Genomic DNA, 17,635 nt, shown 5'->3' on the forward strand with positions numbered 1-17,635 from the left:
GCGCAGGGGTGGGGTGTATAGGGGAGGGGGAGGTGCAGGGGTGGGGTGTGTAGGGGAGGGGGAGGTGCAGGGGGGTGGGGTGTCCCGGGGAGGGGTTGCAGAGCCGGGGTGCAGGAGTGGGCACGGGACACGGGCCCCGAGGTGCTTGGCCCAGGACAGCGTGTGGCGTCTGCAAAGCACCCGTCCGCGGTGGCGGCAGCCGGGCGGTGGCCGGCAGGCGTGTGCTGGCCTCACCCGCAGCAGCTGCTGAGGGGCCCTCGTGTTCCAGATAAGCAACCAGGCTCTGGAGACAGAGCCGCCCCCTCCGGGGCTGGGGTTTGAACCCAGTCAGTCTGGCTCTAAATGCCCTCGTCCACATCAAAAACATCACTAAGGCTCCTGCTCACGAGCAAGGCCTCCCCGTTAGAACCTGCCCACCCACCACTAAACCCCGTAGGCCCGGGACCCCCAGGGGTCGGCTCTCGAATCGGGGTGACCCAGCCGTCCCTGTCGCCACAGCACACGGGGGCTCCTCCCAGGGGCCCGAGGCAGCCCCAGCCCCGCGGGCTCCCCGGTGACCGCCCTGCTGCCTGTCCTCTGCCGACAGTACATCCACGTGTTCCTCAATGAGGTGACGGCGCTGGTCCCCGTGTTCAGTGAGGCCAAGCACTCCTTCGCCGTGTACACCCCCGAGAGGACACGGCAGAGGTGGCCTGTGCGCCTGGCCGCTGCCACCGAGCAGGACATGAGCGACTGGGTGAGCGGGCGGGCGTCCCGCGGGCGGGCGTGAGGGAGCCTCGGTCTTGGGCGCCCGGCCTCGCTGACCGGCCACCCCGCCCCGCCGCAGCTCGCCCTGCTCGACCTGTCCTGCTGCGAGAGCCGCAGGGTGCACGGCCGCCCCTCCCCGCAGGCCATCTGGTCCGTCACCTGCAAGGGGGACGTCTTCGTGAGCGAGCCCAGCCCGGACCTCGAGGCCGCCGAGCACTGGCTGCCCTGTGACCAGATGTGAGTTGGCTGCACCTGACGGAGCTGGGGCCCTGGCCCGGAAGGTCGCCCAGAGCCCGTGAGGACCAGGGGGATGTGGGTGAGGCTGGCAGGCCCTGCACAGGAGGGAGTGGGGATGTCTGTCCGCCCTTCGCTCGTCCGCTCTTGGCAGCCCTGTGTGCCCGGCGCCCAGTCGGCCAAGTTGCCTCTGGACAGTGGCAGGGCCTTCGCCCACAGGAGCGTGCCCCAGGTGGCAGCTGCACCCTGCACTCCAGGAGGCCGTGCTGGCCCGAGTGGTGGCCCCTCCTGGTCTGGAGTGACACGCCCGTCCCAGACCCCAGGGGGCAGGGGGGACTCAGGCTGCTGACCTCGCTCCCGTCTGCATAACTCCAGGGATCAGGGGCTCTTGAAGCCCCCGCTCCCCGGGGGCCTGACCGGCTCCTGCGCCAGCTCAGGGTTCGCCTTAGCTGGTTAATTCCCAGTGGGAAGCCAGGCGGGTTCCCTTGCGCTCGATAGTCTGTCATTGGAGGCCGAAGGTGAGTGAAGCAGGACGTGCCGGGAGGCCACGGAGCAGAGGGGTAGCTGCTGGAAAGCCCTGCAGGACGGTTTCTCCCCTCCCTCCCTCCCTCCTCATCTCCAGGTTCTGGCGGCAAATGGGAGGCCACCTGCGGGTGGTGGAGGCCAACAGCCGGGGCGTGGTATGGGGCATCGGCTACGACCGCACGGCCTGGGTGTACACGGGTGGCTACGGCGGAGGCTGCTTCCAAGGTGAGGGTGGCAGGACCGGCTCCCCCAGCCCTGCCCCCAGCCTCCCGCACGGGCCGGTCCCCCCTCTAATCCCTGGCTGGCTTCCCTGCCCCACGCCGGAGCCGCTGCACCAGTATCGACGTTCAGCTGACAGCTGGCTGACAGGTGACCTTCACCACTGCCAAGCTCCAAATCCCGGGGCCAGCACACGAAGCGTGAGAGCCCAGAGACCAGGCCTCGCCCCCAGTGGGCCTTCCTGGGCACCCACTGCTGAGCTGGAGGCCGTGAAGTTTCTAGAAAGACAGCCGCCAGGGCCAGTCTCCTGACTCCCAGGCCCGGATTCCAGCTCCCCTTTAGATGGGTCGTGCCTTAGGGGACAAGAGCTTGCTGAACCCCTGGGGGCTCCCCGAGTTCCAGAGGTAGGGTCCCTGTGTCTCCTACTGGTAAATGGAGGCAGAAACAAACACCGAAGTGGGACATTCCATGCCACGGCCCGCACGCCCCACAGTGGAGGGGGCTAATCCTGTAGAACTGTGGTCCACTGAGACCCCAGGAATGCACATCCGTGCAGGTTTAACAGCTTCCCTGTTTGTGAGGCAGGAATTACTTTTGTCCCCGTCTTACAGATGAGGAAAGTGGGGCTCATGGGGTTACATGAGGGGTCCAAGGCACCTTTGTTAGTAAGGAATGAGCTGGGTGGGCCTCACACCTGCCCAGTGCCAGGTAAGTGGGCTGGAAGGTGGGGGAAGAGGAGCAGGTGAGAATAGGGCGTGAGGTGGAGGAGTGTCAGATTCTTCTCACCCAGGGCACGCAACCCCAGGAAAATCCCAGAGGAGAGAAACCCAAGCCGGCCAGCCCCTGGGAGATAAGCTCAGCCGGCCTGTGAACTCCTCTCGGCCCTCTTCCTGCCTGCTCTCACCTGGTCAGGCGGGCAGGTGCGGTCTGGGTCCAGCATCCTCCTCTCCACCCCCAGGCCTGGCCAGCAGTACCAGCAACATCTACACGCAGTCGGACGTAAAGTGTGTCTACATCTACGAGAACCAGCGCTGGAACCCCGTCACGGGCTACACCAGCAGGTGAGCCAGTCGGGCACCCGCGGAAACAGGACCGAGCCGAACGGGCGCATCTGCTGTAGCGGGAGAGCTGGCGTCTGGCCCCAGATGTGGAACTAACTGGATCTTACTGCTTAACAGGATTTTCTCCCTTAAAGTATAATGCGTATTTTAAAAACTCGCTTACTGAGAGCATGACATACATAAAGTGCGGGAAACATACACATATACGTACATACGGTGAGATGTATCTAAATATGTTGATATGTCCATATGTATCATTGAGTTTTCACAGATCAAACGCCAGCGTAATCACTACCCGGGTCACGAAATAGAACATCGCCACCTCCCTCCCCATCCCCTCTGGTGCTTTTTTTTTGAGTGGGGTGGTTACTTAACTTTCTTAAAAAGTTTTGCTTAATTGAAGCTGCTGAGAACATCACAGCCTCCACCGAAATTATTTTAATTCTCCAAATGTGAGGCTTTGGGACAAGACAGTCAATACGTTGTGTTTGGTGCAGAAGCGGGACACTCTAGAAAATCTAGATTGTATGCAGCTATTTATTTCCTGCCCACTCAGCACAGAAATGTATTTCTCATACCCTGTCCTGGGGTATTTGGTTAGTTCGTTTCAGAAAGCAAGCGAGTTGTATTTCTTAGCTCTTAAAGTCGCTGCAGGGGTTTCGGCCGGCCAGAACAGCGGTTCTCAAACTTGAGCCTCGTCCAAGCTCTTTGCTGGGGCCCCTCCCAGACTTGGCCCTGTGGGTCTCTTCTTTCGACTGGTCCCATTTCATATCCTGTATAATAAAACTACGATCCTAAGTAGAGAGCTTTCCTGAGTTCCCTGAGTCATTCTAGCAAATTATCAAACCCGAGGAGGTAATGAGAACCACCCCCAATTTGTAGCCAGTTGGTCAGAAGTGCAGCATGGCTGGTATCTGAAGTGGGGGCAGTCTTGCTGGGGACCGTGCCCTTTACCTTGTGGGGACTGAGTGGTGTTGCAGTCCACCCAGTTGGTGTTGGAATAGCCAGTTCTCTGCAGTAGGTGGACCTGTCCACACTCTCACAGGCAGGGCATGCCCCACATCTTTGCTGGTTTCTTATGTTTTAGCCACACTGATGAGCGTGTGGTAATATCTCCTGTTGCCAGTTTCCGTTTCCTGGGGGCTAATGGGACACAGCAGCTTTCAAACATGTCCTGGCACTTGGATACCCTCCTTTGTGAAATGCCCCTTCGAGTCCTTGTCCCGTGTTTTGGTCAGATGATCTCTTTTTCTTGATTTGCCAGTGCTCTTTACATATGAAGGTGTGAGCCCTTTCTCTGTTATTTCTCCTGTTCTGCAGCTTGCTTTTCACCCTGTTAGTGGTGACTTAATTATTAAATGTAGTCCTGTTGATCCTCCTTTTCTTTACATAAAGATGGAGCCTTTAAGAAAACCTCTTAAGAGATCTCATTAACCCCAAGGGGATTAATACATCCTTCTATCTCTGGAACAGCAGTCAGCAAACTTTTTCTATAAAGGACCAGATAGGAAATAGTTCAGGTGTGGTGGGCCTCAGGGTCTCTGTCACAGTGACTCACTCTGCAGCTGCTGCTTGAAAGCAGCCACATAGACGAATGAGCATTGCTATGTCCCAGTAAGACGTTATACCCGAACACAAATTTGAATAGCGTAGAATTTTCACGTGTCACAAAGCGCATTATCCTTCTTTGAATTTGTTTCAACCATTTAAAAATGTAAAAACGACCCTTACTTTGTAGGCTGTGCTGAAACAGTCCTGATTAGGCCTGTGAGACATGTTTTTGTCCGCCCTGTTCTGGAAGCTTTATTCCTCTGTCTTGTCCATTTAGGTCTAGAACCCCCTGGCCTGAACTACTTGGTATGTAAGGTGAGGTAGGGGTAAAGTGTTTTTGGTTTTTTACTCTCCAGTGACCCACACCATTTATTGAAAAGACTGTCCTTCCCCCTTGCATCACAGCGGCCACCTCTGCCTTAACTCCAGTGTCCGTGGGGGCAGTGGCCATTCCCAAGCCCTTCTCTTCCATGCGGCTTTGGGCATCCTCGTGCTAACCCTCCATTGTTCCAGCTGCCGTCCCTTTATGGGAAGTTGTCAAAGCCTCTCATCTTCTTCATCTAGCTTTGGCTCTTCCTGGATCAGTTCTAGGTGAACTTTAGAAGCAGTCCTCAAAAGCTCTTGGGGTCTTGGTCAGGATGGCCTTGGATCTGTAGGTCGGTTTGGGTAGAAACGTTATCTCCCATTCCTAAATCTCCAAAATCTGGACGCAGTTTATACCTCCATTTATGTAGATCTTTAATTTCGTCTTAATAAGGTTTTGTGATTTTCTGTAACGGGGTCTTGACATCTTTTGTAAATGGTATTTCATATTTTTGAGTCTATGATAAATGGCACAAACTTTTAAATTTCCTCTGTGTTTTCAAAATCGATGAAAGGAAGAAATTTCAAATAACATGAAGAATAAATTCTAATCCTACCAACCAAAAACAGTAGCCACTATCCGCATTTTGGTGTGTTTCCCCTGCTCGTCCCCACTGTGCCTGCGTTTGCTGGTGGCAGGGGGACAGTCAGACATGTACAGATGGCCTGTGACATCCTCCCAATTTGATCCCCGAGGGTGGACCTGGCTTATCTCACCCCTCCTCGGTCTTGGACGTGTAGACTGTTTCTGACCTTTTGCTGTCGTCTGGACAGTTTAAAGGATTTCCTCGTGTGTAAATATTTGCGAGTCTCTCCGTTCACCCCAGTAACTCAGGGTTTGAGCCCTTCTAAGGGAGCTGATACACGTTGCATGCATGTGTTCTGGAAGCCTCCGCCCCAGCTGTGTGTAGGGTCCACACGGGAAGCTGACCTGCTTGCCTCTCCCCTTCCTTCTCACTCCTGCTTGGTCCTCGGGAGAAGAAAAGCAGCGCCGGGCTCCCCAGCCCGTGTAGAGAGTGCAAAGCCAGGGCCACAGCCGCCCGCGGAGACCACCGTGCACTGTGTGTTGCTGGGAGTGTATCAGTCAGCCGGGGCTGCTGTAAAAAAACACCACGGGCTGAGCAGCTTAAACAGCAGACGTTTATCCTCTCCGTTCTGGAGGCCGCAGAGTCTGAGATCAGGTGTCAGCAGGCTCGCTTCCTCCTGAGGGCCCTGGGGAGGGTCTGTTCCGGCCTCTCTCCTGGCTTCCGGGGGCTCCCGCTCTTCCTCGTCTGGTGACTCAGGTGTCACATGGCCTTCTTCCTGTCTTCACGTCGTCTTCCCAATTTGGGAAACTTGGGTCCAGACGTCCCCGTTTGGTAAGGACGCTGTCCTAGTGGACTGGGGCCCACTAAGCAGCCATCTCATCTCAACTTGATTCTCTGCAAAGACCCTATTTCCAAATGAGGTCCCACGCATAGGCACTGGGGTCAGGGCTTCAGCGTCTTTTCGGGACACGATGACCCACATCATGAGAGAACGAGGTGCGGGGTCCCTCGGGTTGATGGCCTGGCTGTGGTTGGTTGGTGCCTGGCCCCCGTGTGCTGTGGGGTCCCCCTGTTGCTGTCCCCGCCCTGGGGCCATCCTGTTTCCGCCCTCTCACCCCTCCAGAGACGCAGCCGTCCCAGGGGCCTGGGCAGGGGGGCCGTTCTCCCCTCTCCCTGGCATCACCTCAGCCCTGTTGTCCTGCGCAGGGGCCTGCCCACCGACCGGCACATGTGGAGTGACGCCACGGGCCTGCAGGAGTGCACCAAGGCCAGCACGAAGCCCCCGTCCCTGCAGTGGACCTGGGTAAGCTCCGGGCTGGGGCGGGGCGGGGGCTGCAGTGGGGGGTGTCCGCCTGCACTGACCCACTCGTCCCCCAGGTTTCTGACTGGTTCGTGGATTTCAGCGTCCCTGGGGGCACGGACCAGGAGGGGTGGCAGTACGCCAGCGACTTCCCTGCGTGAGCATGTCTTTCTCTGCGTGGGGAGGGGGCCTCAGGGAGCTGGGACCCTGAGTGTCAGGCCTGGTCAGCCAGGCGGAGTCCCTGCCCCCTGCCCGGCAGTGCAGGCCCTTCACGGTACACACTTCACGTCCAGAGGGAGGATGGAGCCGGGCGAGACTGAGCCAGGGCCTGAGCCTGGCTTCTGAGCAAACCCAGGCTGGTTTATCCTGCACTGACCCCCCCGCTTTGGCCTCGGGCCCTGAGCCTGTCTGCTCCCCACAAGGGCTCTGATGGCGCCTGGGGGTGGGGAGGGCTCAGAGGCCCCTTAGCTAGAACCCACTCCCCAGCTGGGCAGCTGCCGGCCCCAGGGAGACCCCGCAGGGAGGCCCGGGCGGGGCCAGAGGCATCTGAAGCAGGAGGACGGTGTCCTCTCTTACCTGCCGCCCCCGAGCCCCCCCTCGGCTCACACTGAGGGCTGGGCTCTGTAACTCCTGGGGAAGGGATGTGCGTGCAGCGTCACCTTCCAGAAACTTCCACGGCATGGTCTCGACGTCAGCTTCTTCCTCTGCAGCTTGTACCACGGGCACAAAACCATGAAGGATTTCGTCAGGAGAAGGTGCTGGACCAGGTAAGGGGGGAGGTAACTGGGGGGGTGCCGCCATGCCCCTCCCTGCCTCGGCCTCAGTCCCTGTGGAAGCAAAGGGGAGGTTAGAGGGGGGAGGAGAAAAGAGGATCAAAGTAAATGTCAGCCCAGGAAGTGCCCTCGGGCTCCCAGTGCTGCTTCTGGAGTTTGTTTTCAAGAACAAACAAGAGAAATGTTGGCCGGCTCTACAGGACCCGCGGGACGGGAGGAAGGCCTGGCTGGGGGTTGGAGGCCAGGCAGGGGCGGACGGCGTGAAGGGTGGTGTCCACCGGCTCCTCCGGGGGGTCGGGGGTTGTGGGCCCAGCCGTCCCCAGGGCCAGGGGCCTGGCTGCTCCCTTCTGTCCAGAGCAGACGGCCCCGAGGCTCACGGCGGCACCGGGGTGCCCGGGGCTTTGCTCTGCTTCTGCCGCACAGAAAGTGCAAGCTGGTGACCAGCGGGCCCTGGCTGGAGGTGGCCCCCATCGCCCTGGGGGACGTGTCCATCATTCCGGAGATCCCGGGTGCCCACGGGAGCGGGCCCGGCATCGCGCTCTGGGCCGTCAGTGACAAGGGGGACGTGTTGTGCCGTCTGGGCGTGTCCGAGCTCAACCCCGCGGTGAGCACCTTGTGGGACCCAGGGCCTGCCCGCCTGCCCACCTGCCCGCCCTCTTGAAGCTCTGGCGGATTCTTACCGAGACAGGACTCTGGTGGAGTCGGGCAGGGATCGGGCCTCCCCAGGCCTCTGCCAGGACGTTCCCTGGGACCGGTGGCACCGCTCGTGGCCCGAGGGGTCGCCAAGCCCTGCGGGCAGCTGGAGCTGAGGACGAGGTTGGCGTGAGGAGCCGCCAGCTCCCGGAACCCGGGTGGGTGACAGAGGCGGGGCCCGGCCGCCCTGAGTGTCCCTCCTCCCCGCCTGCAGGGCTCCTCCTGGCTGCACGTGGGCACCGACCAGCCCTTCGCCTCCGTCTCCGTCGGGGGCTGCTACCAGGTGTGGGCCGTGGCCAGGGACGGCTCCGCCTTCTACCGTGGCTCCGTGTCCCCGTCCAAGCCGGCTGGTGAGTGCCAGCCCTCGGGGGGGTCCTCACCTGCCGCCACCGCTGCCGTGTCGTGACGGGCGCCAGGGGGCGGCTGGAGCCGCTTCCGCTTCCGGGGAAGCAGGCTGACGGGTCTCCGTGTGGTTCAACAAGCATTTACCGAACACACCTGTGCACCAGGCGCGGGGGCCGCGCCGGGCTCCACCCGGAGGCCGCCCCCCTCCGCGGGGACTGACCCAGGGGTGGTCATCTGGCAATGGGGCTGCCCTTCACCATCCCTGGCCTCCTGCCCCTCGGGGGCAGCCCTGGGCACCCCGCACAGCCCATCCACAGTGTCCACCCTGGCTGCCCTCCGCGAGTGCAGGCCGTGCAGGCTTGTTCTTCGCTGGACTTCTGGACAGTGTCCGGCACGGGGATGGATGGACCGCCGGGTGGGGGCGGGGGCGCGGCTGGCGCATCGCCACCCTCCACGAGGGGCAGTGGGTTTGCACAGTGGCCCTGAGGCTGAGTCTCCACCACACGCTGGGCCGGGCACCTTCGTGTCGCCGTTCGGGAGAGCGGCCCCTCGGGCCCCACCGTCCGGAAGCTGCCACAGCCTCGGGTGGGCCCTGGGCAGGGCCCCGGGCAGGCCGGGCACCGAAGGGACAGCAGGACACAGGCCAGCGCGCGCTGGGCCCTCTCACACTTGTGGTCCGGCCAGTCTGGGGACGGAGGCCGGCCGCACCTGCTCGACGCTGTGAGCTGCAGAGGCGGCCACGTGCTTCCGGAGCACCGGGGTGACAGTTCCGGTGCTGCACCCCAAGCCCAATCTGCCGTCGCAGGTGACTGCTGGTACCTCATCCCATCTCCTCCCAAGCAGAGACTGAAACAGGTGTCCGTGGGGCACACGGCGGTGTTCGCCTTGGACGAAAACGGCAAGTGGTTTCTGATCCCCAGCGGTCACCAGGGGAGGTTTGGGGTTCCCTGAGGGCCCCGAGGGCATGAGGCCAGACCCTCGCCCACCCCAGGCCCCAGCACGAGACCTTCGTAAACCCCATGAGAGGCCGCCAGCCTGAGGTCAGCCTCCAAGCAGGCCCCTCCCCCAATTATGCAGCGATGGGGCCACCAGCCCCCCAGGTGCTCAGGCCTGCCTGCACCTCGGGAGGAGGAGCCGGTGCCAAGGCCTGGGAGCATCTTCTAGACGGTGCCACCCAGGCCCGCGACTCGGAGCCCCATGGCAGCTGGGGCTGGCAGAGGTCACCTGCCCGGCCCAGGCCATCCCTGCCCCGCCCCCGTGCCACCTCCAGCCAGCTCCGCCCGTGCCCTTTAATGGTCTGTAGTTGTTGTCACAGCTGAGCAAGGCGAGGAAAGGGCGGAATCGGGACTGGAACCCAGGGATTTTATTCCAGACCTGGTCTCTTTATTGTTCAAAGAATTCCTTGTCCTCGGTTTCTCATGCATAGAAAGCAGACGAGGATGCCAGCCCAGCCCAGCGGGGCAGTTATGAAGTGAGGGGGAGGCAAACCCGGGAAGGGCAGGGCTGGCTCCGCCAGGGTCTCTCCGGCTGTGGGTCAGCAGGAGCCCCGGGCAGTGGGGGCGATGCAGAGGGAGACCCCGCCTGTCTCGTGGTCAGACCCCGGCCTTGCAGACCCCGAAGTGGACCTTGCAGACCCCGACGCTCGGGGCCTCACGGTATTGGCGCTTCTCTCCTAGGGAACCTGTGGTACCGCCAGGGGGTCACACCCAGCTACCCGCAGGGCACCAGCTGGGAACACGTTTCCAACAACGTGCGCCACGTGTCCGTGGGGCCCCTGGACCAGGTCTGGGGCGACCGGGGCGGGGGCTGGGCGCTTGCCCTGGGGTCGGGGACTTGGGGGGGATCCGGGTTTCTGCTCTGGTCTCCCCGCTGCCGTCTCCGCGGTCCCCCTGCAGCGGTGGGGCCGGGCCTTCAGTGGGCCTGCATTCCAGGTCTGGGTCATCGCCAGCAAAGTCCAGGGGAGCCGCAGCCTGAGCCAGGGAACTGTGTGTCGCCGCACGGGTGTGCAGCCGCTGGAGCCCAAGGGGCAGGGCTGGGACTACGGCATCGGGGTGAGCAGGGCTGGGCACGGGGCGGCTGTGCTGGCCTGGGGCTCTGAGCCCTGACGGGTGGGAGGCCCCGGGCAGAGCCCCCCAAGAGTCCAGCCGTCTAGAAGGATGGTCTCTGCCCCTTGACCCCTGGCAGCCCCGGGTCACTCCGCTCTCTCCTTTCAGGGGGGCTGGGATCACCTGTCCGTCCGGGCCAGTGCCACCAGGGCCCCCAGGAGCTCGTCCCAGGAGACAGCCGGCGAGCGGAGAAGGGAGCAGGGCCTCCCCAGTGGGCCCTCGAAGGTGGCCGGTGCCCCGCAGGAGACCCCCAATCCCGTCTGCTGCTGAGGCCGCTTCCCCTCACCTGGAGCAGGTGTGATGCTGGGTTTGAAGGACCAAGGCTGATGCAAGCCTTCCTGTCGGGAGCTGTTCTCGTGCTGAACGTGCTGAAACGTGGATCCCGGGAGCGGTAGCTCCAGGCCCAGACTCGAGACTGGGGAGGGAACCTGGCCTGAGATCATGGCCACCTTGGAGGCACTGAAACAACCCAGAAATGTGAAGCTCTGTGGACGCTGTGTGTTCCCGGCTGCGAGGAGAACGAGGGGTGTGCGGTGCAGACCCCTTCTCCCCGGGCTCTCCTGCCTGTCCCTTCCCTCTCTGCCTCCTCCCTTTCCAGGACGGGATCCTGGAGCCTTCCAGGAGCACTGCCCCTGGGGAAGAGAGCCCACGAAGGACCCCTGAGCCCCGGGCATCCCCAGACGGCGTCGGCCCTGCCCCCTACAGAAAAATGGCTGTGGGGCTCAGGGTGGCTTCGTCTGGACCTGATCAGTTCTCAGGGCAGGATTCGCAAACGGGGTTTCCTTTCATAAGTTAAGGAAGGAGTTGGAAGGTTGGAAATAAGTGCTGGGGAGGGGCGTCTTCTTCCCCGGGTGGGCTGGGCCCTCCTGGGGTGGTCGGAGGACGGAGGGGCCACCTGTGGCTGCGAGAAGCTGTCCAAGTGCACAGTCACCGTCGTCGGTCCTCAGCCAGCCCTTCCTCTGACGGGGTTGGGGGCTGGGGGCTCCTTTTACATCGGATCATGTCGCAGGGGGTGGGGCGGGTGGAGACCAGCCGAGAGGGGCCTGGAGGCCTCAGCCCGGAGTGGAGCCCTAGGGAGGCACCCCCCCAAGCAGCCCCACTCCCAGCGGGCAGCTTCTCAGCTGGTTTTTTTTTAATCAGAAAAAGGCCCCATTTGGTGTGGTCTCAAGTTTGCTTCCCACAGCCAGACGCGTTGCCCGGGGGTCATCAGAGCGCGTGTCCCGTCTGTGCTCGTTTTGAGATGGATCGAGCTGACCGCCAGCTTCCCCGGCGTCCCCGTCAGAGGGCTCGGCTGTGCACTGTTCTGTGGCGCAGTGTTTGCCGCCCAGAAGCTGACTCTAAGCAGGTCTCCCCTGGGTCCCCTGCTGAGGGGCACTGCGGGGGCCGGTGGCCTCTGCCTTTGTCTCACCCCCGGAGGTGGGGCCGGGAGGCGTGAGTCTGGGGGCAGGGCCCAGGCGACGCAAGTGAAGGGCCGGGTGGGCGGCGCCCTCCTGTTGACACTCGTGGCTGTCAGCGGGCGTTACTGTTTCTTCTGTGGCAGCGCCCTGTCGTTCTGTTCTGCTGTGACTCGCTGGTTTCACCCTGCCCTCTCTCCCGGGCGACCGTGTCCCCTCCTTGCGGAGCACCAACTGCTGACCTGCTCAGCGTCACCGAACCATCTCGATTCCTCGGATGCTTTATTCAATAAAAACTTAGGCCAGACTGTCAAGGACGCGGTATTTTTTATTGCTGCACTATGATTAAAATGCACAGTTCCCCACCCATTCGAGCTTGGGGCAAAAGTAGCAATTGCCATGAAACCTTTTATTTTGGTTTCATTAGTACTTTGAAGAGGTTGTTAGGAGAAATAAAAGCAAATTGGCATCATTTAAGAAACACTTTCACCACAATTATAGCGGGGGCCATTCAGTTCCAGGTAGGTTTTCTCTATAGAAAAGTCGCAGTTCTGGTTTCTCTGTCGCCCCTGAGCTCATGCAGGTCTGGTCTGCAGGTGGGTCCGTGAGTGTCTGACTTTAGGAAATGCACAGCCTGGAAGGGTAGGGCAGGGCCTTCTCGCAGGACAGAAGCATCCAGCCTGGGCTTGGAGTCCAAGACGAGGGTCGACGGAGCGGACCTGGCAGCAGGCTCACCAGACCTGTCTCCTCACCACCCCTTTCCCCATATTCAACACCCCAAACCTGGACTGGGACCTTTAAGGCTCCTTCGTCATGTGGCCACAGAGCAGGCAAGTGCCCTCCAGCCTCGGGTGGAAAAGACTGCACATCTGGGCCCAGGCAACCCTCTGGGAAGCAGAGGGGGTGCAGATGCCAGTTTGGGACAGAGGGACAGAGTCACAAAGGCTGTTGTCCTGCGAGGTGGTGATCCACAGGCCCCCGGTCACCAGGCATGGGCTGCTGGACGGAGCCTCTGCTGGGCGCACCCCACCCCAGGCTTTTTGTCGGCTCACTCGGCAAGTTCAGGGACGCGCTGAGCCCTGCTCTGGACTCAGCTCAGCCAGAACAAGAGGCGCCAGGCTTGCAGGCCTCCCTCTCCTAACACGGGCCGTGTGGGGCCCATCTATCCCGAGCTCAGAGTTGCCCTCAATCTCGGCTCCCATTGGTAGGCCCCTGACCACTGACCTTCCCGCGTGGCCACCCCTGGGGGGCAGGCCAGGACACCTGGGGTCCCCCCGACCCATGCTGAAGGTCGGCTGGGGTTATGGGGCCAAGACCAGACCAGGCCTCCGGGGGCCACCAGGCACTGGGGCCTAGCGACTGGGGTGTTGCAAGTGGGGGGGGGCCGGGGGTGTCGGCTGGTGTCTGACCTGGAAAGTTGGGACTGAAGCCCCTCATGGCTCTTTCCAGGGGTGCCACCCGCTGTCCTTGACGAGGCCAGGGCTGATGCCAAGCCGGGCGGGGCGTTAAGGGGCCGGGGCCGGCACTGCCGGGGCGGGAGGGTGAGGCCGTGCACGGAGGCTGGGTCCTCAGCTGCGGCAGCCCCGCTCCCGGCCTGGCTCAGCCCCACGCAAGCGTGCAGAGGCGCCCGGCCCCCGACGGCTCTGCGGCAGATCTGGGCACGGGGAACCCGGCCCCATGTGCCAGGCCAACTCCAGCCTCTCCGCGGCCCTGTGGCTGGGCTTCCTGCCCGAGATGCAGAGGGCCCTGTCCGCCCCCCATGTTGGCCGTGGGCCGCCGGACAAGGGAGAGGAGTTGCCAGCAGGGTTGAGAGCAAAGTCGCCAAGCCTGTCAGAGCCAGCGGGGCGGGAACGCCACAGAAGGAAGCGTGGCCCGAGGCGGTGGGGACCTGCCAAGCTTCAGTCCCGTCTTTAAGGAGCAGCACCCGCTGGGGGAGGGGAGCCCCTGCCACCCCAGGCTCCTCCCCGCAGGGCCCCCAAGTGCAACCAGGACCCAAGAACATCCCGAAGTCTGTCAGACCACCCCCTGCCCCTTACATGACCACAAACACGACATTGAGCGGCCAACCTGGGTGGGACCCCGAGGGAGACCTGGGGACAGACCCTCTCCCTGCAGGAGACCCCTGACCGCTCAGGGGAACCACGGCCTAGCAGCCTCTCTGCCCGACCCCCCAGCCCCGTCTCCGGTACCCTCGGTGCCGGGCCGCAGACGCCCCACGGTCAGGAGCCCCACCCAGAGGAGGGAGCAAAGACCCCAGCCCCTCTCCCCGACAAGGTCCCTTCAGAATTAACGGGAGGGGACCTGACTGGGGCTTCTCCCTGACAGATGCTGAACTAGATACTCCAAGCACCTCAGCCCCACTCCCCTCGAGGCCGTGGGCTTTGTTTGCTCCGTGCCTCAGTTTACCCCGAACGAGGAGGCTACGGTGCAGGTTGGGGGAGGCCCCTCCCTGGGCCTGGGCCTGAGCGGTAACCGGGGAACTTACCCAAGCAAACCTTTGCGTGGAATCTCCCCTCACCCGGGAGGGAGCGGGAGTGAAGAGGAGTTAGTGACGAGGGCCGGCCAGCTCCTGCCTAGACGGTGACGAAGCAGGCCCTGGGACCTTGTGGAGGTATGGGCCTCGTGCTGCCCAGAGCCGCGGCCTCCACCAGGCCACTCACCGGTCTTGTCTCTGGGTCCTCGGACGTGCCCAGGGCTGCGCCGAGAGTGCAGGGAAACGGAGCCGCGGGGCGCGGAGGGCCCAGGGCTGGGAGGAGCAGGCCGGGCCGCGGACCCGGGCCGGGAGGCGTGCTAGGAGCCCTCGCGGAAGCTGTGGATCTGCGTGGAGTACTTCTGCAGGTGGCCCTCGGGCGGGGCCTCGGAGGCCCCGAGCGCGCCCCGGGCCGCCTGCTGCGGCTGCTGGTAGTGCTGGCAGAGCTTGGGGACTGGCCCGTCCAGGCCCGGGAGGCGGCCGCTGGACATGGTCAGGATGGTGGCGGTCAGCGACTTGATGTAGTTCTTGGCCAGCGTGAGCGTCTCGATCTTGGAGAGCTTCTTGTCGGCGCGCACGTGCGGGATGACCTCGCGCAGCGCCTGGAAGGCGTTGTTGAGCTTGTGCATGCGCTGCCGCTCGCGCTCGTTGCTCTCCAGCCGCCGCTGGACGCTGCTCTCCCGCCGGCTCCCCGGCCCCGGCCGCCGGCGCCCGCCCTCTGCCCGCGCCCCCTGCGCGCGCGCCCTCCGGCTCCGCAGAGCCTTGGCCGCGTCTGGCCCCGAGCCCGGCGGTGGCCTGTCGGGCGTCCGCTCCCCTGGGGTTGCTTCTGGGTCTTGCGGGGGCGCCCGGCGCCGGGGAGGCCGACTCTTGGTCTTCATGGCTCCAGACTGGTTGTCCTGGGTGTGGAGGGGTGTGGCTCTGAGAGGGGGGCCTTTGGAGCTGAAATCCAGAACACAGGCCACCCCGCGGTCACTCGGCAGGCCAGTGGACGCTCAGGGCAGCGGTGCCCAGTGGCGGCTGCCCAGCTGGTGCACAGTGACCCCAGGGTCCTTCCCAGTCACTCGCAGGGTCCTGAGCTGACCCCACCCCCACCCCCATGCCCCAATTTGACCTTACACTGACCCCTCAGACCATTCCCTGGTCTGGTGGCCCCCCCTCCCCCTGGGTGACACTATCGACCCCTGGACCTTTCTCCAGCCCCATGCCCCTCACTGCCTCCTGAGTGCCTCCTGGGCTTAGGTGGCCGTTGACACTTGGCTGAGGCCGCCCAGAGGCGCGGCCCCATCCCAGCCCAGGGCAGGCCCTCTTCCCGAGGCTGCACTACCTCCTGGTCGCCTGGACGGACAGGCACCAACCCCGGCCACCACACTCACCGTCCTGCCCCACTGGACGTCACACATGCAGGGACAACACTGGTGCCGGAATGGCTGCGGGCGTGAGGCGGCCGTCGGAGGTCAGAGGTGGACGGTGGCCAGAGCCCGCCGCAGTCCCCAGGCCCAACACGTGGATGGCCGCGGCCAGAGCTCGAGACCCGGACCCCCCACCCAGGTTTCCCTCCAGACGCCACCCGGCCCTGCCCCAGGGTCCTCTCCCCGCCGCCCCACCCGCACCCCACCCCCCCTTACCTGGGGATCCGTGGCCGCAGGCGCTAGGGCTGCCCACGGGGGACAAGGACACGTCGCTTTAGGCGCCGCGGGCGGGGCGGCGGCCGCATGTAAATGAGCCCGTGGGGCGGGCGCGGGGCGGGGCCGGAGCCCGCGTGTCCCCGCCCCGCGGCGGGGGCGGGGCGCACCTGCGGGCTGGGGACCTGGGGCCCCTCCCCGCCCGCGAAGGGCTCTCGGGCCGCCTCCCCGCCCCGCGCGGGCCCCCGGAGCCAGTTCCGCGGGCCTCGCTGCGAGCCGGCCGGCGCGGAGGGGAAGCACCTGGCCGCCGCACCTGGCCTTGGGGTTAAGGCTCAGCACACGGAGCCAAAGTCAGATTCGTGGAAAAGCCGCTTTGCAGTGATAGGAGTTCCTCAAACGGGCGGCGGCCACAGCCCCGAAGAGCAATAGCCCAGGCACCCCGCGCCCTCACCCCGCGTTTCGGGAGGACCCTGCAGCACCGGGGGCTTGAGGACCCGACCCCGCCACGCCCGCGGCGCCGAGCCAGGTGCGAGCGGGCGGAGCCCTGCCCGGGGAGCGCCTGCCCGGCCGCCTGTGGGCAGCTCACCGAGAAATAACTGGTCATCGGTTCTAGGAGGTCTCCAGGGGCGAGAGGCAGCTCGAGCTCAAAACCGGCTGCCACCCACCTGCTTTACTTCATCGTCCCCTGCCTCAGTTTCCCCACCTTTGACCGGAGCACTATAAGGCGTTAAAAGCAGCAACTGCACAGGGGTCTTGGGGGCTGATGGGAGGCACCGGAGCGCAGCAGGCCCCGCGGTGGCACACGGGCCTGGGCTCCCACCGGCTCCGGTCCTGCAGGCCCAGGGTCTGCGCTGCCCCCCGCACTTCCCCCGGACACTGCCACTCGCTGCCTGTCTTGGGCTCTGGGAATGGGAGTTCACAGGTCTCCTCCATCTACTCCCAGAGGGTCACTCTGCAGTTGGTGTAACCTGAGCTAGGGCCAGGCCCCTATTTTGGAACAAGGCGTCCCATTTCCCTGCTTGTGACAGCTGGGACCAGGACAACAAGGAGGGGACACTCGGGGAACAGAAAGGCTAGTTTTGAGCTGATTAGCCTCTGGGCTTAGAGCTCCTTACAGGCTGGATCTCAGAAATTAAAACGCTTCTGGGACTTCCCTGGTGGTCCAGTGGCTAAGACTCTGCGCTCCCGCTCCCAATGCAGGGGGCCGGAGTTCAATCCCTGGTCGGGGAACTAGATGCCACATGCATGCCGCAACTACGAAGACCGCATGCCGCAGTGAAGATCCCGTACGCGTGCCACAACTAAGACTTGGTGCAGCCAAATAAGTAAATACTAAAAAAAAAAAAAAAAAAACCACCACCAAAATGCTTCTGAAATTCATCAATAAGTCCAAAGGTTTGAATTACAGGTACACTTTATGGCAGCGCAAACAGTCCATGCTAGTTTTCCGGTGATTATGCAAATCTTCGTGCTCTCAGGAGAGTGGGGTTTAGGTCTGTCACAGAAAAGGGCATCTCATCTCTAGAGACCAGGGCAGTGAGTGACCCAGGGCTGCAGGCTCCAGGCACCCACAGTGGGGCAGTGCCAGACCGCCCACCCCAGGCCTTAAACCGTGGAAAACACACAGAATCAATGCGGTAACAGAATCTATAAATATATAACTATATTTATTTTGAATATTAAATAGTTTTTAAATTACAAGCAGT

General features: G+C 62.9%; 2 protein-coding genes across 10 annotated transcripts in view; one reads left to right on the top strand and one right to left on the bottom strand.

Annotated features, from left to right (window-relative positions):
- Positions 1–12,145, top strand: part of LOC102975167 (tectonin beta-propeller repeat-containing protein 1) — a 24,633-nt gene extending 12,488 nt beyond the window's left edge. The window contains exons 12-24 of the mRNA XM_024125197.3: positions 587–736; positions 827–984; positions 1,604–1,731; positions 2,684–2,786; positions 6,434–6,530; positions 6,605–6,684; positions 7,238–7,294; positions 7,724–7,904; positions 8,208–8,343; positions 9,144–9,236; positions 10,015–10,121; positions 10,270–10,389; positions 10,552–12,145. Coding sequence (XP_023980965.1) covers positions 587–736; positions 827–984; positions 1,604–1,731; positions 2,684–2,786; positions 6,434–6,530; positions 6,605–6,684; positions 7,238–7,294; positions 7,724–7,904; positions 8,208–8,343; positions 9,144–9,236; positions 10,015–10,121; positions 10,270–10,389; positions 10,552–10,713 — 1,572 coding nt within the window. The 3' untranslated portion in view covers positions 10,714–12,145. The remainder of the gene's footprint in view (positions 1–586; positions 737–826; positions 985–1,603; positions 1,732–2,683; positions 2,787–6,433; positions 6,531–6,604; positions 6,685–7,237; positions 7,295–7,723; positions 7,905–8,207; positions 8,344–9,143; positions 9,237–10,014; positions 10,122–10,269; positions 10,390–10,551) is intronic.
- A 10-nt stretch (positions 12,146–12,155) lies between these two features.
- On the bottom strand, positions 12,156–16,792 carry BHLHA15 (basic helix-loop-helix family member a15). 9 transcript variants are annotated; one of them, XM_028499102.1, is made up of 4 exons: positions 16,516–16,604; positions 15,933–15,961; positions 15,681–15,734; positions 12,156–15,203 (listed from the first exon to the last, which is right to left on the bottom strand). In XM_028499102.1, exons 3-4 carry the CDS (start codon positions 15,705–15,707, stop codon positions 14,628–14,630), a joined length of 603 nt encoding a protein of 200 aa, XP_028354903.1. In that variant the 5' UTR covers positions 15,708–15,734; positions 15,933–15,961; positions 16,516–16,604; the 3' UTR covers positions 12,156–14,627. The 9 variants fall into 9 exon arrangements, with proteins under 9 accessions (XP_028354903.1, XP_028354906.1, XP_054946296.1 ...); XM_028499105.1 differs by having other exon boundaries at positions 12,156–15,246; XM_055090321.1 differs by lacking the exons at positions 15,933–15,961; positions 16,516–16,604 and adding an exon at positions 16,633–16,792 and having other exon boundaries at positions 12,156–15,246.
- Between the last annotated feature and the right edge of the window lie 843 nt (positions 16,793–17,635).

Source organism: Physeter macrocephalus, chromosome 14 (genome assembly GCF_002837175.3).
Source record: "Physeter macrocephalus isolate SW-GA chromosome 14, ASM283717v5, whole genome shotgun sequence".
NCBI classification, from domain to species: Eukaryota; Metazoa; Chordata; class Mammalia; order Artiodactyla; family Physeteridae; genus Physeter; species Physeter macrocephalus.